The sequence below is a fragment of the Syngnathoides biaculeatus genome, chromosome 17 (genome assembly GCF_019802595.1).
Source record: "Syngnathoides biaculeatus isolate LvHL_M chromosome 17, ASM1980259v1, whole genome shotgun sequence".
NCBI classification, from domain to species: Eukaryota; Metazoa; Chordata; class Actinopteri; order Syngnathiformes; family Syngnathidae; genus Syngnathoides; species Syngnathoides biaculeatus.
The window spans coordinates 14,438,979-14,465,649 of record NC_084656.1 but is presented as its reverse complement, the minus strand read 5'-3'; the positions used below and the strand labels follow the sequence as shown (position 1 = coordinate 14,465,649).

The 26,671-nt window shown below is 40.8% G+C and overlaps 1 protein-coding gene across 3 annotated transcripts in view; it reads right to left on the bottom strand.

The window, feature by feature from the left end:
- The window catches only part of LOC133491207 (protein unc-13 homolog B-like), a 66,548-nt gene that overhangs the window by 20,412 nt on the left and 19,465 nt on the right, over nucleotides 1-26,671 (bottom strand). For all 3 annotated transcript variants that reach the window (XM_061802146.1, XM_061802144.1, XM_061802145.1), the window contains exons 3-10: nucleotides 23,365-23,464; nucleotides 18,932-19,049; nucleotides 18,016-18,139; nucleotides 16,515-16,588; nucleotides 16,344-16,401; nucleotides 14,833-15,043; nucleotides 1,777-2,049; nucleotides 1,596-1,686 (exon numbers count right to left, since the gene is read on the bottom strand). In XM_061802146.1, the coding sequence (XP_061658130.1) occupies nucleotides 1,596-1,686; nucleotides 1,777-2,049; nucleotides 14,833-15,043; nucleotides 16,344-16,401; nucleotides 16,515-16,588; nucleotides 18,016-18,139; nucleotides 18,932-19,049; nucleotides 23,365-23,369 (954 nt within the window). In that variant the 5' untranslated portion in view covers nucleotides 23,370-23,464. The remainder of the gene's footprint in view (nucleotides 1-1,595; nucleotides 1,687-1,776; nucleotides 2,050-14,832; nucleotides 15,044-16,343; nucleotides 16,402-16,514; nucleotides 16,589-18,015; nucleotides 18,140-18,931; nucleotides 19,050-23,364; nucleotides 23,465-26,671) is intronic.

Sequence of the window (26,671 nt, the reverse complement as noted above, 5' to 3'; positions counted from 1 at the left end):
TAAATCTCTGTTCTTGTTGACGTGTCCTCTCTCAACTATGCCAGCTGCTGTGTCAGATTGCTTCTGGTCCAACCCTTTCTAGATACCACAGTAAAATTGATCACTACAAAATTAAAAAAGAAAATGGAACATTTTATGTTTCAAATTATTAACCTACTTGAGGCAGTCCATTAAAACTTTGACTGATCATTAGCTCATTTATATGTCCAATGGCAGCCAAGGATGTCTAAGCTTGCCTAAAAAGTAACAAATGACACTGTATAAAAAATAACAAATGACAAAGAAAACAATTCATACAGTAAAATGTAGTATTACTAAATTTAACAGTAAACCATTTGCAACTCAGCAAATATATATGTAAAAATAATAATAAAAAAAAAAATCTTACCTTCCAGTATGTGCAGGAAAATAGAAAGAAGAACCTGAATATTCATCATCACGCCTGAATCATTTAATCGATGAAGTTATCTTCCATGGGTGTACAATGAAATTGCTGCCGTGCGTGATTTAAAGAATATTCTTAAACTTAATGAGGTCGGAGCTTTCTCATTAGTACCACTGGAGCGTTAAGTCAGACAAGCGAGAGAAAGCAGTTTACACATCACATGATCATGTTGTCATCCTGCCATCCTCCCCGCCCTTTTGCAAGTTCACTCCGCTTTCGCACTCTCTCTGGCAGCGTAATTCAGTATAAAGATGATCTGTGGCTCTAAATCTTTCTTTTTTTTCCCTTGTTCAGCCACATTTGTATTTTATCTAGTTTGTGTCTGTATTTCACTTTTATTGAAAACCTGTATAAGTTTGTCTTAGAGAGCAATAGAATCTAAAAATAAATTACAGTGGAAACCCACTATTCATGGGGGAGAGGGTGAATATCCGTGGAAAATTGGCGCACATTGTAATTGCATCAGGGGAAAAAAAAAATCCCCCAAAATTATTGGGTAAGAGCAGATACACTGGCAATGCGTTTTCAGCATTACCCACACACAACACATGAAAAAAAGGGGGAATCAATACATCAATCAACAGGTTTCAAACCCTGACTATGCAAGAGTCCAATGTATATAACGCTGCTAGGATCTAGAGTGCATTACAAAAAAATAAAATAAAATAAAATAAGTATTGACCTCCTATGGCGAATTTTATTGAAATTTGTCAGGAGGTCTCAGTCCTGCATTGAACAAATGTAAAAATAACTTGTTTTTGGAGAGATGGTAGCATGCTTTCTGGCTAATGTCAAGGTGCCCTTGAGCAAGACACCATTCCCCTAACACCCAGTTCAGAGGTGCAGTGATGTTTGCAAACACTTTCATGCTGACATTTCTGCTTGAATTCTTCTGTGTATGCGATCTGTTTCTGTGTTGTGCAGCACAAAATATATAGCAGTGTGAATTGGAATTTCCCCTTGAGAAATGATTACCACCATAATAGCACGCCTGTGAGCATTGTGAGTATAAGTGGCACTGAAAATGTATGGATGCATAGACAGGAAAATGGATGGGTGGATTAAAGAAAGTGTTCTCTATTTATAGTATGAGTGATTGGTTAAGAATGATGACATTTGGGAGATTATAAATGGGAAAAAAAGTGCATACCTCCCGAAGCTGAACCCTCACTTTATTAATGGCCTTCAACCAGCGAACTCGGGATGGAGAAAATGGTAAAGGTGGGCCTTCATCATGAAACCTGGGACACATGAATTTATTATATTAAATGAGAAAGATTACAGCGGAAATATTCTTTTCAGTTAAATATTTCTGATGTACAAACATATACCGTTTAAGTTTAGACAATGCTTTCTCTCTTGGAGTGTCATTTGGCAAACTTCGCCTTGCATCGGACAGTCCAGGCAAAACCTTCTCACCAACAGCAGACTGTCCGTGTGTTGTAAAATGTCCATTTGAGGAGGGATAGAAGCTGGTGCTGTGATAGGAGTGGAAGGATTCTTCGATTTCTGACCCTCCAGTGCTTTCGTGGCCAATCTCACTCAGCTGAGAACTGGTCTGACTCAGGTTTCCTGATGACCCAAAGCGACTACTTTCCGCTGGACTAAATTGGTAAGAGAGAGAAACAATGAAAGTCTTTTTTTTTTCTTCAAACCAAATCAAAGCTATATAATTTAAATTACTATTTCTGTAGAATTTGAGAGTTCAGCTTTTCTAGCTCAGTTAGATAAGTGGGGATTGTTTTATTGATTTCCTAACATGTTAAATTTTAGATTTTCAATGCTGTGAAGCAATGACCAAATGAAATTTGAACAAGTAAGTTGTGATTACTGAGCCCCACTGATCTACTAACAATTATTCAATATGCTATTTTATCAAGGTCTATTTGCTTTGTGAAATAATATTTCTAAATACTAAAACACGTGTAGTATTGTGAACTAAAAAGATACCAAACCTTGACGGGACATTGTGGCATGTTGAAAAATATTGAAAAATTAAAATTCATGATGTGTTAGCATTTGCATTATTTACTGCAAATGCATCCATCTACATTATACCTTACAAATATAATAGTTATAAACACTATTTTAAACACTAAAGTTCTATAATGCATCCTCCAAATAATGAATATTCCTGACCACAATTACCTCTGCATATTTCATTTTTTGGGTGGGTGGAATACAAACAGCAATGGTACAGTGAGCTGCTGAAGATGCTCAATAATAAAAGTCAGCTTCATATGAAAACAATGACTGATAAATATTTGTCAAAACAGAGTAGATAGAGCTGCGATACTGGATCCAAAATCACAAAATACTGTATATGAACTCAAAGCAATTAAGACAATGAAATATGCATAGGTGTAGAGGTAAATAATGCATTACATAAACATATGTGTCCTTATGAAGATGAACATAAGCGTTAATAGTAAATATTTACTTGTACATTTCTATACAATGGCGGCACAGAAATTAATACACAAATGACACTAAATATGAAAAATAAAGATTTCCATGCTCAAAAACATTTTATGTACATTTATGAAAACTACTGTGTTTTATCAAAAAATATCTCAGAATAAAAATGGAATTTAACTGTAATTTGCTATTTCTAATGACGCTCACAAAGAGCACAATTTCCATTTCTACTAAATAAGACAATTCTCTGATGCAAATTTTGCTTTGGAGTACATCAATGATTTTGTCCTCTAATATTTTCAAGCCATAAAAAAAAATAATGAAACAAGAGAGTTGATTATTTTTGTTTTATTTTAATTTTATGATGTGTTGCTAATAAAAGGTAAGTGGTTATATACTACTTGAAAATGGTTACCAAAATAAGTTAAATAATAAACCATACAACAGTCATTACAACATATCGCAAATATTTTAATGTATATTGGGTTACTGCCCACATATACAAAGTACTGCGCATACAAAATACTGCACACTAGAGTAAAATGTGTTTGACCATGGAATCATGTTTTACAATAGCGTGAATATATTTACTGTACTTAAAATTAATCTCATAGTTTGATTCAAATTGGTAAGGGAGGGGTGCAAAGGGGAGAAAGTGGATTACTCGGGAGAATATAATTGCATCATAAATGGTGAGGAACAATGCCATTTATAATGCTTTTACTAGCCTTTTTTTATTCAACAGATTCTTCTTTGACTGGCTGTCCAACACCTCTTCGTTGGTAGTACCTGCAGAAGGGTTTGATTCTACAAGCATTTTGTGATCTTTTAAGGTCAAGGATGTTGGGGAATCTAGGTCAGGGGTGGAAATGCATATCTGAGGATTGGCTACATCATTTGTGGAACCTACCGATTCAGCTTTTGGGGCATCACATGAGGAAACATTTTTCTCTTGTGCCACTTGATGTGTTTCACCACTTGTTGGCTTGCTACTTTTCTCTGATTGAGATATTAATACTGGGGGAGTGGCTTGCTTTTGTGGCTGCGTTTGCCAGGGAAATCCCATCTTTGTCCGAAATAATGATGGCGTGGTTGTTTTTTCCTCTTGAAATAGGCCTCCAGATAATGTTTTTAATCCTGAAAAAAGAGAACTGCCTGCTTCTGTTTGAGGACTTGCTGAAGCAGCAGATGTCGTCGCTGGCGAAAATAAATTTCCCAATTTTTTTCCTGCATCAATCTGGGTCGATATGAAACCAAACAAAGGCTTAGTTTGAGATGGCTCTGCATCTTTTTGCAAATTGTCAACAGGTTGGTCTGTATTTGAATCATTTTTTGGGACAAATTTGTCTTCTTCACATTTTGATGGAATATAATTTTCTTCAACAATTGACACGTCTTTTTTTGTGTCATCTACTTGAGCGATATCGTCACATTTACTTTTGATAGTAGCAGTGTCTGGACAAGCGGTCTCAGGTAATAAAACATTACTTGTCACGATGCTGGATGCTTCCTGAATGCAACCTGCTTGATTGGAATCCACCTTTTATTTGAATCTGTCAGGATACCATTTGGTATGACATTGTCAAGTGTAACCTGTGGGTGTGGAGTAGTAATAGTTTTTGGTTTCTGCTCATTTGGCATTGGTTTAGATGGCTTTGGTGGCTGTCCCATTGTAGTCCCTCCATTACCCCCAAAAAACTGTGATCCTGCAGTTTGGGCATTGAGTCCTCCAAACATTCCTCCCAGAATCGAACCAACAGGTTTTGCTCCTGTTGCAGTTCCTTCAAATAGCCCACCCATTAATGGCCCACCAGTCTTTGTAACATTTGGTTTTGCAGTGGATTGTCCTCCGAACATTCCAAAAATCGACCCTCCAGGTGTAGGTGAAGTACTTTCAGTGTTAGACTGACACTTGTTTACATTTCCACAGACCTTTTCACCTGAGTGGGGTGGTTCAGTCTGAGGGTTAGAAACTCCAAAAATACTGCCAAGTAGTGAAATGCCAGGCTGACTTGCAGCAGATTGGGGTGCTGACCCTCCCAGTCCAAAAAGTAAGCTTCTCTCTTGAGGCTGTGGACTTGCATTGGAAGACACTACTGGTTTAAAAAGGGAGGACATAAAGCCTGTAACTGTATCTGTTGAAGAATTATCAACAGATTTTTCTGTCCCCGGTGTCTTCTGTTGTAACTCAACCACAGGGGTGGGTAGCGTCTCTTTATTTTCAGATGTTTTATCTTGAGGAGACTTATCTCTTACAATCGTTGCTTCTCCAGGTACTTGCACTACAATACTGGTTTGACATTCAGCATCATAATCTGATTTGGTTGTTTTTTCAGTTTGATTACAATGACCATCTATGTTACCATCTTTTATAAGTATGTTATCTACTGGAAGGGGACCTGTAATAGCTTTCTGTAATGTTTCTGGGTGTTCTTCATTTTGAAGGGCAATGGCAATTGTAGAAGATTCTTGAGCAACTCCATCTGGAACGGTGTTATTGTCAAATGTTGTTTGTATAACAGACACAGTTAAAGTTGGTTCAGAAAGAGAAGTGATTTTCTTGCCGTCATTTAAATTTGGCACAGCTGTTGGTGTGGATGATGCAGGTAAAACAGAATCTTTGAACAATGAAAGCAAACTTTTACCAGGCAATTCAGATGGGATTGAGGGTTCAGGTACATTGTCAACCTTCTGTGCAGCAGCTGATCTTCCCAGACCACCTCCCACGATCGCATTACTATGTTGAGGTACAAACGTTTGTGTGGTAGCCCCATCCAATCCTTCACTTGCCTGTGTTACTGTGGTTGAAGCTGCTGGAGGTCCAAATATGCCAGCAAATATAGACTCTCCACTCTGAGATCCAGCTGTCCGAGTACCAGATCTGCTAAATAAGCCACCAATTAAGGATTCCCCTGCTTGAGGTCCTGCTGTCTGAGGAACAGAACCGCTGTTCTTTGTGGAGGCAGTTTGTGGAGTAGACAGCTGACTTGGTCCTCCAAATAAACCACCTCGTAATGATCCTCCACCCTGAGAAGTAGTTGATTGGGGTGAAGAGCCTCTAAATAGTCCCCCTAAAAGAGAACCTCCAGATTGTTCAGAAGAGCTTCCGAACACAGAAAATATACTTTTAGCCTGTGCATCCTTCGGCTCTGATGATCTAGGTGTATTCGTCTTAAGTGATGGACTTTTTTGGCTTTCATTAGGTTCACTACTAGGCAGAGAAAATAATGAAAGCAAGCCTTTTTCTGGACTGTCTGAAATTACTCCTGCATTTGAAGATAGTTGACCTGGTCCGCTGACCATAGACAAGAGGCCCTTAGCTGGTGGTTCTTGATGGGGCGCATGATTCTCATTTGTACTATTAACTGTTTTCTTCAGTACAACCATAGCTTCAGAATTTATTGCCGTTGATGAAATTGAAGTGTATTTACCTTCAAAACCAGAACTTAATGACATGTGATTTAAAGTTGTATCACTCGATATAGACTGGAGCTCCCTTGGATCATTTTTTTCATTGTTCCCTACGTGTCCATTTGAAACTTCCCTCACATGCTCTTGTACCAAGGTGGTGGAAGTAGTTGCAATTTGGGCAGACTGTGATAGTTGTTTGCTAGCAGAATTAATGGTAGGCGACAATTTAGGAGTTAACTGCGTAGGTGCCCCAATGTCTGATTCAACAGAAGGTACAGTTTTACAGGGTTCCTTGAATGGTACAGCTGTATTACATCCAGTTCCTGGTGTTTGTGAGGCATCAGGGATACTGAACATGGAAGACAATGTTTTCCTGGGACCTTCACTTGAGGTAGACAACCCACCTAATATCCCCCCTAGAACAGAGGTGGTGCATTGTCCTTGTGCTTGAGGTTTGTGTTTAGAATTTGTCGGAGCCCCTTTCTGTTCTTGAGCATGTGGTTTAACTATTCTTTCTTGTGGAGATGAGGTTGTTGGTGACTGAGCTGGTGGGGGACTGGGCTTGCTAAATATTGAAAACAGACCCTTGACTGGGTTTTCAGTTGAAGTTGAGGACCCAGAAATTATTCCCCCTAAAAGAGATCCTGTTTGAGATTGAGACTGTTGAGTGTTTGTCCCACCAAACAATGAAAATAAACCTGATTGCTGGTCTTTCGGATGAGAGGTTTCTGGTTGTGGTGCCTCATTTCTGGACTCTTTTTGAGAAGGAGAGGGTGTGGAGTGCGAGCCTTCAAACATCGCTAATAAACCTTTACCAGATGATTCGACTTGAGGATTATGTAGAGTGGTGTTTGGCGTATTTGCTTGAGAGGGTCCAGTTGTCCGTTTAGATTGTGGAGAATTTGAGCCACTAAACACTGCTAATAAACTTTGACTAAGTGACTTTTCTTGTGGAGCTGTACATGATGCGTTTGTTTGAGTTGTAGGTCCAGACTGAGTTGCTGCTGTTGATCCTGTTAGAATTTGTCCAATTGAAAATCCAAACAGGTCACCAGAGGGTTTTGTTTTGTTTTCCTTTTTTGGCTCCTTAGTAATTGATGCAGATTCAGTTTGGGTTACAGTAGTTCCCTTGGCAGTGGGAGAAACGAGATCAGATTTGGGGCAGGGGCTGTCTTTTTCTCGCCCAGGTGTACCACTTTGGTTCAGTGTTTGCTGTCTCTGGATACCCTTGGGTCTAGCTGCAGTTGGCCTTGGTGTGTCCTTTTTCTGTGGCATTGCAGGATCAATATTAAATAAGCTGCTAATTGATCCAAATATATTCGGTACTCCTGTAGGCTCTTTATCCAGACCAGCATTTGCTGGTATAGAAGCCGTGTTCCCAGTTTTGATTTGCTGTTTGGGAGATGTTTGTGAAACCTTTTCCAATTCTTGCTTGGGTTCCTCAATTCTTACTGCAGATTTTAGAAAATTAATGAAACCTGGTTGCTCTGAGTGTTTTTCATTTTTAATATCCACTGGCTTATCAATTGGAAGTTGCTGAGGGAGCCCATCTTTAATTTGACATTCTTTTGATCCCAATGACACTGTAGAGATCTCTGTTGGGGTCTGTCGTGGCAATCTTGGTTTCTGAGAATTATGAGATTGTGGTGAAGGATGAGCCACTTGATTTGTTGTTGAAATTGTGGGCAGATTTCTTCCCTGCATATGTTTTTCTGTACTTGCAGGTATACTTTCTTCTTTGATGAGTTTTGACTTCACATTTTGCAAGCCGGATGAAAACACATTTTTAGAAGGTTTATCATCCTTATTATCGAGCCCCTTTTGATTACAGGGAGGTAGGCTAGTTTTGGTTGATTCAACAGTAGTACTTTTACCCACAAAAGATGAGAACAGGGAAGAAATCTTTTTAACCTGGCGATTTGGTTGTGCTTCTCCTGGAGTCACTCTCTTTCTCCAGTCTTCTTCTGATACATCATCAACATGTTTGACAATAACACCAGTGGATGAACGACGTTGTTGGCTAGGCTGGTAACAGTTGTAAAATATCTGGTGATTTGATCTTGCAGTAGCAGTAGAATTCAAGGAAACAGCAACCTTTTGCGCTAGAAATGTTCTATTCTCTTGGCTATTCCACTGAGGACCCTGATGGTCTTTATTATGAAAGGAAAGGTCAATGATATACTTGCACTGGTCTTCTGACATGTAGGTGGTTTGTCTTGGAGTCATACGAACTTTGTTTAATGTGTAAAATGTCAAATCTACACCTTCCTGCCCTGGTGACAAAAAAGAATTTTCAAACATTTGAGCAAATTGCTCAAGATTTAAATTCATGATCTGATTTCCTTTTCTATAAGCTGCAGACAAATCTAAAGGGGCATTAAGAAGTTGAGAGTCATTGAGATCGTGACCAGGCAACCACAGAAGTTCATCCTCATTATAGAGTGGAATTTTGAAACCACACACTAAAACCATTTCATTGAAAAGCAGTGCACTAGGAAAGTTATCACATGCCTGTGCATTTCCCAAAGTATTATCTCCAGGAGCACATGCATACACATATTCACCTGCTGAATCTGTGAGCAAGGCATAAATGTACTCATGATCAGTATAAACAAAGTAGCCACAGTCACCATCTTCAGCTGGCCACCACATTCCTTGCTCCAATAGTGTAAGCCACTGTTGATACCACTCTGTGTCTTCAAGGTATATAGAATCATCCGTGTCATTTATATTTGAGGGATAATTAGAATATTTTATAGCGTTATCTATTCCATGCTGCCAGTTTGCTGAATAGGACAAGCTTGGTGCAGTCTCTTCGTAATAGCCTTCATGATATCTAATTCCATTCAAGCTGTATGTGCTGCTGTCATAACATGAATGCCATTTCCCCAGTGTTGTTGTACTTGGTTTAGATGTTAAATTCAATATTTCTTGTTCACTGGACGAATAGTGTAGGTTTCCTAAATCTTCATGACTTTTCCAAAATTTCTGGATGCAAGAATCATCATTCATGTTTCCATTAGGAAAATATGGCTCAGTTAGTTCATCATGACACATATCACCTTGCCATGTGGTCGAGGAAGTAAGTTGCTGATTGATCTGTGGACGAGTGCAGCCAAGAGAAAAATCTTGCAATGGCAATTTGTCATAGCTCTGAGCATACCCAGAGTCCTCAGCTTGGAGTTGAGAATGCAAAAATTCATTCTGAAACTGCTGCCATATTGTGCTTCCGCGGATCCAATGGTTTTCATCATAGGAGGGACTTATTTGATAGGGAGATATTTGACCATTATAGAGGCTTTGGCTTGTTGGTTCATATAATGAGGGCAGGCTAACACAATATGGTTCAATGGTCTTTAGTGAGGAATTTGCATAGGAGCGAGAGCAATATAATTGGGGTAAATTACCAGCACTGAATGATGAGTATGTTGAGTGACTCTGAAGTGATCTGGCAAAAGTAGCTGATGTTCTTAGGTCTAAACTATCAGAATCAATTGACACGGGTGCACTTTTGAAATCATGCCTGCTTGGTCTCGGAATTAAATCATGGAGACCACCAGTTGGACCGACACTTTGGCCAGCACATGTTGTCAATCTACATGAGGGATACATGTCCTCAGTATGATGACCTGATATATCAGGTTGTGAGTAGTAGATTTCCCGAGTACTCTGGCCCAATACATCAAGCTGTGTATAGGGAACAGATTCTATCGGAACCTCATTATTTTCAAGTCCAGTTTGCTCCATCTTCTCAATGTCTATGTAGTTTTGTGAGGTTTTCTGAGTACTATTGAATTGTGGCTGTATCTCCAGTGTATTACTTTGGACTGCACATTTATAACCAATTTGAGACGATGGTGGCTCTATTGTTGTGTGGCAGGTTGTGTCATTGTCCTTGGATGATTTTGTCAACTTGTTAAAAACAGACAGAAACCCAGATTGAGTGGCTGTTTCTTTCTCTTGTTGATAAAATTGGGTGTTTTGACCATTAGTATGCTGTAGTGTATGATGAATAATTTTGGATTGCTGGTGAAATTTTTTTTGTGCAGAGAACTGTGAAATAAAAGAACCACCTGCTTGAGTGTTTTCTTTTGATTGATCCTGTGGTAGCCATTGTTTACACTTTTGAATGTTACTTTCTTCTTGTCCGTTTTTTGACATGCCTTGGACAGTTCCATCAAGTTGGATGGATGAGGGCTGAAGTTGAATTATTGAGGGCTGCTGTGTGTTTATGCTGTCTGCAGAAGCAAATTTAAGAAGACCAGCAAGGATACCACCTTTTTTGGATGGTGGTTGCTTAACTGGAACTGTTTGTTGTCGCGAAAATATTGGTTTGTCTGATTCCTGTTGGGAAGTCTGTCTTGCTGTCTGATTACTGAAATCTGCTCCTTCAATTGAACTTTGTATGTCAAGATGGGTCAAATTACAATAAGCACTGCTTTGCTGCCGAACTCTTTGGCATCTTAAATTACTCTCATCAGATCCAAATTTTCCAGATAACTTATTTTGCTGATTCTGCATTTTCTCATTTTGACCTGACGTTCTTTGCTTTGATGGGTAGTTGCAAGAGAGGTTTCCTTTATGTTCATCTTCAGAAAGGTATGTATTCTGAGCTACATTTTCTGCTGATGAAAACTCCATCATACTAGAGCGAAGCCCTCCCCTCCTTGAAGCTGTCATTTTCTGTTGCAGGGAAACGTGAACGGGTATCTCTGGGGATGGACTACTTTTGGTCAGCTGATTGTTACATGGACCTTGTTGTAGCATATTGTCTGATAAGTCATCACTTGAATCAGTCACTGGTACTGGCTTTAGTTGAGTAGAGCCCACAGCAGAGTCCTCATGTGAGCTCCCCTTTAAAAGTCCAGACAAAAAATTTAGATTTGGAGTATGCTGTTGCCTTTGATTATGCGTTTCTGTTTTCAGATTTGGTGCATGTTCCGGATGTGAGCGAGGTGACATTTTCCTGTTCTGATCTGGAGGTTTACTATTAGTATTCTGATTTGAGACAGGGGTAGGAGTTGCAAGGCTAAATATGCTAGAGAACCACCCCTTTTCTGTGTCTTTCTGTGGTGTAGCAGAATTTTGCTTCAAGGCATTGGATGTAACAGAAGATTCATATTTTGATCGCTCTGGCTGTTTTGAGGTTCCAGGGGAACAAACATCTTCACTGGATGCAAACTTTAAAAATCCAGAAAACATTCCTCCTTCTGTTTTTATTTGTTGCTGAGTTGAGACGTTTTCAGAGGATGGTGAAGTTGGTTTAAGTTTAGTATTTGACAATGAATCACTACAAAGTTTCTGAAGTTCTGGATCCTCAGAGGATCTAAATATTGGATATACTGCCACAGGCGACACTTCTTTGGATCGATTCGGCGAAAAAGGAGTGATCAGTGAACTAATTGACTTCTTTAGCCTAAAGAAATCAGTACTTTCTGATTGTGTTTCACCATTACACTTTGCAGACCCTGCTAAAGACACACTTTCTTCTGTTGGTTTGTCTGCCATAAATTGCTTGTCTTGATAAACAGTATTCTGATCGAATTGTGAATCACTTTGAGAATGTGTTTCCTTTGGCTGTTGATTATTTTCACCAGATTTTATATCTCTGGAAGAAAACAGCTTTAAAGGATTTAATTTCCCCAGAACAGAGCTTTCTGGAACCTGAGGCTTGGTCCCAAAGTCCAGTTCATTTATATCAGGAGTACTTGCAAAAGCTTGTGTCTCAATTTTCCTTTGTATTGTAGCTTTACAGAATGGTTGTGAAGGCAAAGTGAACACATTTTCTGGGGATGTTTCCACAGGAGATACAACAGCTACTGGAGCAGAGCTGTTTGATTTAGGAATAAAGGAAAACAGTTTTGTTATGCCAGAGTGTGGCAGCTGCTCAGATGATGATGATTTTGCCTCACCAGACTGTTTGGGGCCCCCACCAACTCTGTCTGTGAGATTACTGAATAAAGAGCTCATAGCATTTTTCACCCCTGAAATTCCTGATGGTGTATGTGATTGACTTTCTTCTCTAGGATTCCTTAAATTGTTGTAGTCATCTCCAGTAGAATCTGTTTTGTTACTTCCTTGAGATGACAGCCTTGATTTACTTGATTTTGGAAGAGAACCATATTTGCTAATTTCCTCCTCTTTCTCAGCAAGGTATTCTGAAACCGTTTCAACTAGACACTGTAGCTCATCCATTGGGTCTACATATTCTTCATTAGGTTCTTCTACGGGTGAAAGCACTGCTTCAGGTACCCATCCCCCAGTTGAAGGTCTTCTGTACCTTTCATGAAATCCCTGAGAATTGTCTATGTTGCCATCATATGACAAGGTTTTGTCTTGGATGCGTCTTGTGATCACTGTGGGCAGGTCTTCTGCAGAAAAAGCCATGTCGTCAACATTCTTGTCTGCTCTGAAAGAATTGTGAAAATCTGCAGAATACCTTGAATCAAAATCATACAATGATTGCATCCTTGCATCTTCCTCCTTTTTATGAGCCACATAATTTTCCAAGGTAGCATCCAATTCATTTTTAGCCCACATCCTTGTCTTATAGAGAAGACCGTTTTTGTATTGGGGTGGACAGGATGTTACGCGCTTCCCCTCTTCCTTCATATCTGTTACCTCCGTCATAAGCATATCCCCTCTTTTCACGCAGGGCATCTCAAGATCTGGGCAAAAAATCTCTTTGGGAGTTTTGTGTGAGTCTCTATTGAGTAAACCCCCCGGATCCCTGATTTTCTTCTTTCTCCTGCGATCTATTGTGTCATAGCCCGCAGGATATATTACAGGCACACAATGAATTGGTTGAGTATTTTGAAGGATTGAGATCTTTGGTTCAAGGTCAGGCTTTGCTATTTGAGAAGTATTTTGTTGCTCATCTAAAAAGTCACTCATCTGAGGCTTTCCTCGCCTTTTGTATTTGCTTTCCCAATCTTCACAACCCATGCCAGAATCTACAGGTACAATTCTTACTCGCCCTTTTTCATTTACTGATCTAATTGAGTTTGAAGTGATTATAGTTTAGGAACAAACACATTAGGGTGGAGGAGAAGAGAAAAAGAAAGGAAAAGAAGCAAGACCAACAACAACAAAAAAAGCAAACAAAACATGTTTATCAGTATGGAAAAAATGCAACAAACATTTCATGCAAAAGTATAGATAGGATCTTATGAAAAAAGTGTATGTCAGCAAACCTTTCGGCAGGGATAAACGAGTGTACACCAATTGATGTAGCATTCAAGCTTAAAGACTTGTTATAAAAGTATTGTTATAACAGTCCTTTATTTTAATACAATATTTGAATAAAATATTTTTAGTGATGAAATCCGAGGCTATTTCATATGCAGTGTATATCAGTCACTCACATTTGAAAAATGTACGGGTGTGGTCGGTAATGCCCGCAGATATAAAGTTGTGGGTGTGATTGGGATGGAATCTCAAGACCTGAAAATAACTTACTGAGTTGTTATACCCGAGTATATAGTTGTTACCTAATACCAAAATCAGAATTTATTGACACTGCACAGACTGAGACAGACATTTTTAAAGAGGTCAATAAACATTCAATTTCAAAACGACTGTAAATACAGACTATTCGCATTTACATATACGGACAGGCTAGTCTAATGTTAGAACTTAGATCAAGTCAAAGTAAATCACAATCTCATACTTATTATAGTTAGATACTGAAACATTACCTGTGTTATATCCAAGAAATGTTTTCAGTGTAACTGAATTTCCTTTGACATGGCTCATGATGTTAATGACTTTCGACGTAAATGCGCTCGCAGTACGTGAAGAAACTCGGAACATTTGCTTTTGGCATAACTTACGAACATTCTCAGTACGGTTAACTTGCATGTCCTGTTTCCGGGTGAATATTGATTGTTTATGATCAGGCTTGTTTTGTTACCAACGTTTACGAAATAAACATGTAAATTAATGTCAAGACTACACAAAATAAGCGACGTCTTTCAATATCTATGTAGTTCTACTCAAAACAAATTTTCTGCGTGTGATTTTTTGTGCTCGACTGTGGAGATTTGCGAGTGCGATGGCACGCACGAGAAAGAGTGAGAGAGAGCGAGAGAGAGAATCCTACTCTTGGCGTGGCACCTGCAGAATCACCTATTTATAGATTATTTTTATTCCAAATTTGTTTTTTTTCCTTTTTTGAGGTCCATTGTATACAGTATGTATAGAAATTGGGTACAGCTACAGTGTTTGTATTTTTTATATTTTTTCATAAAAAGTATTACTGCTGTCATTCTTATATTTTCAGATAGGGAAGAGGGTATAACTACATACATTTTGGTGATGACTGATTGCAATTTCGTGACACTAAGCATCATTACATTTTGATATGAGGATTACGAAAATTTAAAAATAAAGAAACAGTGCATGCACTTAATGTATTTCATCTACGTGGGCATGGTTCAAAACCTAACCCCCGCTATAAAAAGGGGGCTACCATACACCACATATAATAAACCAAAGGGCATACATCAATAAAATTTCAAGAAAGATGTACAGTACATGGTTCAATGATTCACGTGTACCTTATTCTCTGGTCTCGGTATTCCAGTTCAAAACTGTGGATTGATTCAGTGCATGAGTCTGGGTGGTGATGTGGCCTAGGCCCAATGGGATACTGGTGCACGGAGGAATTGGGCTGAGCTGTTGTATGGTAACGTGGCGGTAAACTATTACTCGTCTCACTGCGGTAGTCGCTGTCCCGGTCATCTACTGCACTGTCCAGGTCATCCAAGGCTACAACAAAAGGAAACAACTTATTTCCTGAAACACTAGTGCAACATTTCATTTTAAAATGGTAAGCAATTCAATGCTTTCAGTTAGAAATGCCCCTAAAGGCTGACAATAAAGATAGAGATAAATATACTTTACGAAACTGTGTGAAGAGTGCAGTCTGTCAATGTAATCTGGAGCATTTATTATGACCATTTTTTGAGAAGTTTTCCTGACATTATCTATGGCGTTATCGAGGCAGGGCAATGACTTTCATTTGCCCACAGGTGTGAATGCGAGTGTAAATGGTTATCTGTCTAGATGTGTGATAGATTAGCGATCAGTCCAGGGTGTACCCCGCCGCTCATCCAATGTTTGGCTGCATAAGGCTCCAGCTCAACCACGACCCTGAACAGGATAAGTGGTATAAAATAGATGAACATTTCATATAACAGTAATGAAATGAGTACAATTTGATTAATCAGCACAAAGCCGGGGGGAAAAAACAGCAAGGTCGTGTTGTAAGGGTGTTGAACTAGTGAGGAAAAATAGGTGTAAAGGGGAAATATGAACACTTAAAATTATCAAACTACAATGGATATAAAAGTCTGCACATCTTTGCTCAAATGCCATGTTATTGTGCCCCCAGAAAAAAAAAATTACAAGAGGGTGTGAAAACTTTTGCAACTACATTATCAGAGTTTTAATTTCCCTACGTAAAAAGAACTACAGTATTTGTTTGTTCAACTGAGTTCGTCAGATTTTTTAAAAAAAATATGATTGGCAGTATACAATTTGTCAGGTGTGCACATGTTTTATACCCACTGGACAGACAAAATGTTTTTTGGGAACATGGAATTATGACATGCATAGGTCAGTGAGGATTGGCAAGGGGAATAATTTCAATTAAATGTTGCTTTTACATACTGATTGACTCTGCCCATCCGAAATAGTTACCTGGTGAAAGTGCAAATGTGACAACTATGAAGCGAAATCAAGGACTGAAAGGCAAGGGACTGAAAATTGAATATTGTAGTTTTACTACTAATGGAAGAATTGTGAAGACCCACCGGCGGCTTTCTACACTTCTGCTACCAGATTGACATGTCAGCAAAAAATTAACACTGACATTAGATTTACACGGTTATGAATGCATCGATTTTACCAATAAAAAAGTTGTTTTGTTCAAGTTTAAGTTATCAGTCAAAAAAAATGAAGGACAAAAAAAAAAAAAAACACGGAAAATAAACACTTATTAACGCCTGTGGTATACTAAGATTAGAGAACTGGCTCCATCTGAAGGCGATAAATAGAAATTACTCACAACACTGGGAAGCTGTAGGGGGAAATGGATGACTATCAACGTCGTCCTGAAGAGGGTACTAAAAGCACACATAATAGTTTACATCAGGGTGGCAGTCATCGTCAAATTATTTGCAAAACATTAAAGAACTGTTAGCCCCTAACTATGTAAACATATTCAAAACATCCTCACTTCCTCATGGATTTCCATAGAATTGATTCGCTCCAGCTTGTCCGTCCAGTACAATGCCTCATTTTCTGGGATGTCTAGTGGCAAAATACACAAAACAATGTAAGCCTGTGTCATGCTGACCCATTTTTAATTTCAGCAGCATATTCCAGGTCACCAACATAATAACATAATGCTGATTTAATTATGCATGAGTGACTTACAAGTCAGGGAATGAAAATGTGTTGGAATGTAAAATAATGCACAAATGATCAAGTTTTCTACAAATGAAACCGGTAAGATTCTTGGGGATGAAATGGAAACTGTTATAATACAAACATGGCATACACCAGTTTTATCTTATGAATAATATCAAAACACAAACCTGAACATGAGCCGAATATAATTGACTACAGTTATCTGTATGAATATCTCTGAGATAACAGCAACAGGCAACTAGTATGAATGAAAGCATTCACAATACAATCAGTATAGTATTTTCCTAGTTACATTTTATAAACCTCAAGAAGTAACCAAACTGCAGAGACATTATTTCATCTTCTGCGGTATACCTGGAGGGTAAAGTGATTAGAGCAGTCAGACTGATCGATGGACTCCTGGGTCTCATCCCACACATGTTAAAATATCTCAGAGGAGGATTTTACTTTACTTGGCACACAGACATAAAAAAGTCACAGTCCCAAAAGCAAGGCATTCAAGGATTCCCTGCCACACAGCTTTAATATCACACAGCCATCATGGCCTTTTGCAACCTTAAAAGTGCTCTTCTAGAGAAAGATACAGTAGTTACCAGATAAGACCAAAATGTTTGAGCCAAACAAGCAATTAAAAAATATATATATTTATATATATCTACAGTCAAGCAATGAAGAGGAAACCTCACACTATGAATTTAGTTGTAGAGATCAAGTGAATTCACCAGTAATATTTAAAAATAGATATATGTTCACGTAATAACATTCACGACCTTTCAAGCACACACCTAAGGAACAGGTAATGCTACAAAAACACTTTCAGACAAAAAACAAGTATAAAATACCAGTATGTGTTGACAGACTTACTGGCAATGTCATCTTAAGTAAATATGACGTCAATGTTTAAATGGTTACATTCCATTCAAATAACAACCAAAGGAGCGTAACACTATTTATTCTTGCATTAGGATAAAAGGACACCAGGTTGCATGCTGTTGTCCACGGTCTATGAGTCATGCCCCAGGCAGGTTCAAAACCAGTTCCTGACATTTCAGTTGACTAAGATTCTGTGGGTCATGGCAGATTTGCTCAAGGTGAACACGAACGGTTCTACCTATTTTACAATATATATTTTCTGTAGTGTGTAAGTGTGAAACTATTTTGGAATGTCATTATAACCACTTGAGCCATTAAAAGAATAGCTAAGATAAAAGGAAAGCGAATAAAAACATCCAGATTAAAAAAAAAAAAAAAAAGTGGTATTATAATCCAAGTCCCCAGAAAAATCATTTTCAGACTGACTCGCTCACCAAAAGGTAGCTCAAAGCGAGTGTCCAGTAAGAGTCGATGAGGGGTCGGGTTTTTGGTACCGTATATCTCATCTGCTTTCATCACGACCTCTGCATCTAAGAGGAGCCATTCACCTTGGCCCTCCTGCAATTTGGGAAAGAGAAGAACATTTAGGAAAAAAAAAATATAGAAAACTCTGCTAGGTTCATAACATTTAAGAAGCATCTAAAAGTGTTGATTAGGACCAACCAGATCTGTGAGCATGTGTAATCATATATGTAAACTAGATTTAACAGACCCGTGTGCAATAGGGAAATGTCCAATTTCTCCAGCATATCAACAACCAGTATACACATTTTAATTATAACTAGTAGTTCTTCATAGTGTTTTTCCAAAAGGGCAACATGCAATATTCTTTAAGACTTTCATAAAACCTATTTATAAACAGAAGTACCAGCTAATACTATATAACTAGTACTGTAGTACCTTGTAGAGGTAGGCAGTTGGGCAATGTCTAATAAGTTAAATAGTACTTTCTGATTTACAACAGCAATGTAATTACAAAGGCATTCATCTTTTACATGGGCATATGCAACTTCAGGCTTTTTATTTTTTGCATATATCCAATGGATACCATACACTACATGTAAGATTCGCCATTTCAACTTGTCTTTTGTCCAGCATCCATATCTCTACTTAACAAAGTGAACACATCTTACAGAAATGGGACTTCTCACCCCCACCTCCCACAGTTCATACTGAAGACAAATTTATTACATCATATTATGTAGGTCATTGATTCATCCACTGAGGGACAATTGCATGATTATTAGATTAGGGACACTAAAATACACCACAATCTACTGTAAAGGGTTAACTACTTTCAACACGAAAGATTATAAATCTCATGTTATGAATGACAATTCACATTCTGACCTCTTCTGATTGTTGAATACGTTTCAAAGGGATCCAGCTTGTCCCCACCATGGTGTCCCAGATGAGACCTTTGTTCCACACTTCAACAATGAGCCCGAGATCCAACCGGTTGATCTCACTGTGGGAGGGGGGAAACAAAAAAAGAACATTTTTGTTTTGTTATATATTTTAATATCCCAAAAATTAGGGGCAGCAAGGCAGGGGAACAAATGCCAGAAGAGATGTGGAGTTTAACGTTTGATACAAGAATCACTAAAAGGCCCAAAACACTGTCTGATAATGAAAGGTTGCTCCTGTTCTTGACAAGTATTAGTTTAATCTAATCCTGCCTTGTTTTTACATAACCTCATCATTCAAAGGTTACAAATACTACCTGTTGCGCAGCAATGAAATTGGACATTAATTTTTAAAAGGGAGCCACATAAGAGCATTTGCATAGTTTTCTCATTTGTGGTAGACGACCGTTACTGTATCTGTGGGCGAATCAAAAGGAAGATGAGAGAAAGGATAATCAAAGTGAAGAGCTAATGAACAAAAAACTGTGTATGTGTGTATGGGGGTGGGGGGTGAGTATCCATGATTTCCAGGTGCAAAGATAAAGGGTTTTTGTATCATGTGCTCAGACAATATAGCAGAATAAATCAGTCATGCAAGAAGACTGATTTGAACTGGCAGATACAGCCTTTATAAGGTTATTATTTATATCATGCAAAAAAAGTATTTTGCAAAAGGTATTCAATGATGAATTAAATATAATTACCTATAATTTCTGTCTAGATGGATGGTATTTCTTTAATTATAGTTAAGTTTTCCAAACAGGCCCTGGTGCATACAGTGAAGAATGTTTGACAGTAGTTTATTGTCTTACACAAACCTCTTTAAATTGGGTATAAAAGCACAATACTGTCCAACAACATCTATTTACATTTCTTCTTCTTTTCCTTTCGGCTTGTCCCGTTAGGGGTCGCCACAGCTTGTCATCTTTTGCCATCTTAGCCTATCTCCTGCATCTTCCTCTGTAACCCCAACTACCCTCATGTCTTCCCTCACCACATCCATAAACCTTCTCTTTGGTCTTCCTCTCGCTCTTTTGCCTGGGAGCTCCATCCTCAGCATCCTTCTACCAATATACTCACTCTCACGCCTCTGAACATGTCCAAACCATCGAAGTCTGCTCTCTCGAATCTTGTCTCCAAAACATCCAGCTTTGGCTGTCCCTCTAATGAGCTCATTTCTAATCCTATCCAACCTGGTCACTCCGAGCGAGAACCTCAACATCTTCATTTCTGCCACCTCCAGTTCAGCTTCCTGTTGTTTCTTCAGTGCCACTGTCTCTAATCCGTACATCATGGCCGGCCTCACCACTGTTTTGTAAACTTTGCCCTTCATCCTAGCAGACACTCTTCTGTCACATAACACACCAGACACCTTTCGCCAGCTGTTCCAACCTGCTTGGACCCGTTTCTTCACTTCCTGACCACACTCTCCATTGCTCTGTATTGTTGACCCCAAGTATTTGAAGTCGTCGACCCTCGCTATCTCTTCTCCCTGTAGCCTCACTCTTCCCCCTCCACTTTTCTCATTCACGCACATATATTCTGTTTTACTTCGGCTAATCTTCATTCCTCTCCTTTCCAGTGCATGTCTCCATCTTTCCAATTGTTCCTCTGCATGCTCCCTGCTTTCACTGCATATGACAATATCATCTGCGAACATCATGGTCCAAGGGGATTCCAGTCTAACCTCATCTGTCAGCCTATCCATTACCACTGCAAACAGGAAGGGGCTCAGAGCTGATCCCTGATGCAGTCCCACCTCCACCTTAAATTCCTCTGTCACACCTAAGGCACACCTCACCATTGTTCTGCTGCCATCATACATGTCCTGTACTATTTTAACATACTTCTCTGCCACACCAGACTTACGCATGCAGTACCACAGTTCCTCTCTTGGTACTCTGTCATAGGCTTTCTCTAGATCCACAAAGACGCAATGTAGCTCCTTCTGACCTTCTCTGTACTTTTCCACGAGCATCCTCAAGGCAAATAATGCATCTGTGGTACTCTTTCTAGGCATGAAACCATACTGTTGCTCGCAGATACTTACTTCTGTCCTGAGTCTAGCCTCCACTACTCTTTCCCATAACTTCATTGTGTGGCTCATCAACTTTATTCCTCTATAGTTCCCACAGCTCTGAACATCCCCTTTGTTCTTAAAAATGGGAACTAGAAAAATTTTCCGCCATTCTTCAGGCATCTTTTCGCCCGCTAGTATTCTGTTGAATAAGTTGGTCAAAAACTCCACAGCCATCTCTCCAAATTGCTTCCATACCTCTACCGGTATGTCATCAGGACCAACTGCCTTTCCAGTTTTCATCCTTTGTAGTGCCTTTCTGACTTCCCCCTTAGTAATCATTTCCACTTCCTGGTCCTTCACTCTTGCCTCTTCAACTCTTCCTTCTCTCTCATTTTCTTCATTCATCAACTTCTCAAAGTATTCTTTCCATCTATTTAGTACACTACCGGCACCAGTCAACACATTCCATCTCTATCCTTAATCACCCTGACCTGCTGCACATCCTTCCCATCTCTATCCCTCTGTCTGGCCAACCTGTAGAGATCCTTTTCTCCTTCTTTCGTGTCCAACCTGGTGTACATGTCTTCATATGCCTCTTGTTTAGCCTTTGCCACCTCTACCTTTGCCCTACGTCGCATCTCGATGTACTCCTTTCGCCTCTCCTCAGTCCTCTCAGTATCCCACTTCTTCTTCGCTAATCTCTTTCCTTATATGACTCCCTGTATTTTGGGGTTCCACCACCAAGTCTCCTTCTCCCCTTTCCTACCAGATGACACACCAAGTACTCTCCTGCCTGTCTCTCTGATCACCTTGGCTGTCGTCGTCCAGTCTTCCGGAGCTTCGGTTGTCCATTGAGAGCCTGTCTCACCTCTTTCCGGAAGGCTGCACAACATTCTTCCTTTTTCAGCTTCCACCACATGGTTCTCTGCTCTACCTTTGTCTTCTTAATCTTCCTACCCACCACCAGAATCATCCTACATACTACCATCCTATGCTGTCGAGCTACACTCTCCCCTACCACTACTTTACAGTCAGTAACCTCCTTCAGATTACATCGTCTGCACAAAATATAATCTACCTGCGTGGTTCTACCTCCGCTCTTGTAGGTCACTATATGTTCCTCCCTCTTCTGGAAATAAGTGTTCACTACAGCCATCTCCATCCTTTTTGCAAAGTCCACCACCATCTGCCCTTCAAAGTTCCTTTCCTGGATGCCGTACTTACCCATCACTTCTTCATCGCCCCTGTTTCCTTTACCAATATGTCCATTTCTTATTTTTAAATCATCGATCAGAAAACTGCAATACAACAAACAGCATTTAATGTGACGTGATGCTGTGACAGCAAACAAAATTACAATGATTACATTAGTCACTCATTCTTAAATACAGTGTTGTGAAAAAGTATTGATTATATTTTTGCAATTTCCACACTTGGTTTAAAATGATCAAACATAACCCTAACATATTAGACAAAGATAAGTAAACTTAAAATTCTGTTTTTAAATGGTGGTTTCATTAATTTTTTTCCCATTTTCTTTTTTTTTTTAATACTTTTCAGCGCTATCTGGCCCAATGTGAAAAACTAATCCATGTAAAAACCAAATAAATAAATAAATAAAGCGTGCCAAACTGTAAATCTCTCCTTCTCCTTGTGCAGTCAGATTTATTTGCATTAATGTTATTGATACTTTCTTTAACTAGGACAAAGACCAGTTAAAACAGAACTGTAGGAAAACAAAGCAAAAAAATAAAAATTTTGCAAGGAGTACAATACTTTTTGTAGAGAATTGTGTGTAACAGTGAGCTGTATTACCTAAAAGTATTTGAACTTTTGATATAGTGCTTGCATTGATGAGCTGTATTTAATATTGTGTAATACATCACAGTCAAGTATATCTGATAGCATCATCTATTTCATTTTATAGCGTTAGCTTCCAATGAAAACATACTCCTGTATCAGATATAGGATGAAATTTGTGGAGAAAAAAAAAACAAAACAGTATTTTGGTTGACTCATGCTAAGCTGATACATCTAATGGACAGTGGAGGGATGAAGGGGTGGAACAACAAACACCGGTGTAATGAGGGTGTTCAGAAAAGACAAACAACTTCGCAACCTCATGCTTGCTCTGTGATCACTATGGGTACCTTCCATAATGTATGATAAGGAAATTAAAACAGTTGACTAACAAAGAGGAACCCGCTTTCTCAATATCCAAAACAGGCTGAAAATCTTTACAACTTTCTTGATACAGTAACAGGAACCATGGTTGTAGGACCTCTAAAATAATAATAATAATGTAAATTATGTACAGCATAAAACACAGCCAATACCTTTCAAGTTCAATTACTTACAACATGAAATCTTGTTCCCAGGAAGGTTGATCCCCTCGCACGGTGATTGTTGTGCTTTTGACATTCTGCACCTTCAGAGTCACGTAAGTGTTGAATTTGTCTGAAACAAGGATAATATTACAATAAACACAAGGATAATTAAGGAGTAATAAGTAATCAAATATAATTCTTAAAAGGCCAAATATTTTTTTTCAATTAATCACACAATTTATTGAAGTTGGTGAGGGCACATGTGATAAGACTGTAGTATTCCAAACTAAAATTTCATTTTCATAAAAAAAAAAAAAAAACAATGCATGTATGGACATATGTCATTTCTATTTTGAAATTTAAAAAAGTTAAATAATACAAAAGAGACGGTCATGAATCCAAAACAAATAGAGCTGGAGGTGTTTAAAACACTTCTTTTTAAAAGTAAGACATAGAACCACAAGAATGAAGGAAATACCGTAATTTCCGGCCTATAAGCCGCAACTTTTTTCACCCGCTCTCAACTCTGCGGTTTACGGGGTGATGCCGCGAATTTGTGCATTTTTTCCTCAGGGCTGTAATGGGACACTTGAGCAGAAAAGATCTGTGAGACTGGAATATATGTGTCGAGGAAGTGACTTTTACCGGCCATGTTAGTGGTACGCTAGCGTTAGCACTGTGCTAGCATGCTGCTGCCGTGTTAGTGGTGGGATTTTTACCGTTAATTTTTTTTAACCGGCCCCGTTAGCGCCGCGCTAGGGTTAGCACCACGCTTGCATTAAACTGTGTGTACCATCCTTCTTTGTAAATATCTCGTGTTTCAATGTGGGCACTTGCGACTTTTACACAACTGCGGCGTATGTATGTACCAAATGTGTCACGAACGGGGCTCGAGGGCGGACCCAAATGCACAACTCCAGAGACAAGCGGGCAGCACAGAGGTAACATTTATTCGGTCCAAGGTCAGGGATCAGGCAGACAGTCCAAACAACCAGAGGTAATAGTAATGGCAGGCTTACGAGGGTAGCCATCCAGGCCACCAAACGCGAGGTGTCCGGGTGAACAGGTCAGGAGGACGACCCGGACGCCAAGCACCAGGACCCCCATGGTGCGATCCAGGCGGACGTCCTCGGTGAGGAACCAAACGCCGAAGCAGGAACCAGACCGAGGCAGGCAACTGCTCCGGACGAGAACCTCCCACGCTGTGGTTGCGAGACGACCAGGGATTGGTCGCCACCGAGGCTTGGTCATGAGGAAGCTGTGGATTGGTCACCAATGAGGCCAGGTCATGAAGCGGCTGGGAGCCATCAGGAGCGAAGAGGATGATGGAGAGAATCACCATCCCGAAGTCTCTCCAGCTCCGGGGTGGCTCAACAGAACTCCCTAGCTCCTGTCGCCGTCGAGACAAGGGCGTGGGATGGCCGTGGACCGGTCGTCGCTGGTACTCCTGGACAGGAACGTGAGGCGGCTGGGGAACCGTCGCCACCTCCTGGACAGGAACGTGAGAAGGTGGCGGCAGCGACATCGCGACCTCCTCCTGGATGGGAACGTGAGAAGGCGGCGGCAGCAGCATCACCACCTCCTCGGGAACGTGAGAAGGCAGCGGCGCTATCGCCACCTCCTGGACGGCAACGTGAGGCGGCTGGGGAACCGTCGCCACCTCCTGGACAGGAACGTGAGAAGGCGGCATCACCACCTCCTCCTGGACAGCAATGTGAGTAGGCAGCGTCAGTGCCACCATCGCCACCTCCTTCTGGACAGCAACATCAGAAGGCGGTGGCACCATCGCCACCTCCTGGATGGGAACGTATGGACGTGCCCGTCGCCATCAGAGCAGGAACGGGGGGGCGACCGGTCGCCAACGAAGCAGAAGCGTGGAGCGGCCGCGGGGCAGTCGCCACTGGTACTCCTGGGCACGGACGAGAAGCGGCTGCGGAGACGTCGCGACCTCCTGGACAGCAACGTGAGGTGGCGGTGGACCGGTCTCCACTGCCACTTGAGCTCTGCTCGGAACAGCCAAACCTTCAACGTAGGAATGGCGAGGAGGCGGATCTGTTTCCACAGCTACATGGGAATGGCGAGGAGACGGATCCGTTTCCACGGTGACGTGAACGAGAGTAGGCAGAGAGTCAGTCGAAACTGACACGTGGGCGTGTCTCGGGAGTGGGTCAATTCCAACTGCCGTGTGAGCATGAGTCTGTAACGAGTCCGTCGAAACTGTAACGTGGGCGTGGCGGATCCGTTTCCACAGCAACGTGAACAAGAGTTGACGTCAGCGTAGCTCAGCTGGTTCTTCAATCCTTGCTGAACCTGGGCCGTGAGAGACGCCAATTTGGCGCTCTGCCCCTCTATCTCTGCCCGCATTTCGTGGCAGAACACCTCATGATTTGGCGGCTCCTCCTCCCTCTGGGCTGGAAGCTTCGCCACCAGCTGCGGGTCTGCCGGTTTCACCGTTGCTGGCGAGGAGCGGGAGAATGGTGTGTTTGTTGCCGCGCAGCAGGAGGCACAAGGGAGCGCCCGGCCGGGGAGTCTCCTCTGGCTGCCACGCGGAGGTCTCAGGTAGATGGCCAAGCGGGTTCCCACAAACGGGTTGGTGTACTCGGACCTACAGGGCGAAGACGCTCGGGTGCTGGAAACGTGGGGAGGTGAAACAAACTGGCCGGGATTGAAGATCGGCCGAAGAGATTCGTAATCGAAATAATTGGAGTCTTACTCAGGCAGTCGGTCATACAAATCAAGGTCCTCCTCATAGTGCGAAAAGTCAGAGTCCAGAAGAATATGCGGTGCCGGACGGGTCGTGGTCGGGACGTATTCGTAGCTCGCCGGCGGATCATATGACACGGAAGCGGAGGACGTCATGGAGCCTACCCGGATCGGACAGGCTTGGTTCTCTGGCAGTCGGTCCCGGTCCCAACGCCGGGTCTTTCCTGCTGGGTCCCGCTTTGGCCAGATCGTTCTATCACGACCCATCGGAACGAAGGTAGGACCCAAATCCAGGAATCGTCAGATGCAAGGTAGTTCGGGGAAAAACGTTTTTTATGAAATGGTCGGGGATCGGGCAGGCAGGAGTCGGTACACGGGAGAACGATCAATGCAGGCAGAAGTGTCAAAGGAGTCTGGCTTACGGGGTCGGTTGGAGAACAGGCGGAGGTCGGTACACACGGGTTGACGATCGGGAATACGGAAGTACTCGAACGGGGCATGAAGCTGAACGATCTGGAGGACCACTAGTCGTCATCGGGGTCCTATATATACCCGGGATAATCAGCCCGCATGAGGCACAGGTGTGTGCCTCCCAATTAGCGTGAGCGCACGGGCACCCGCACAGTCCGGGCTG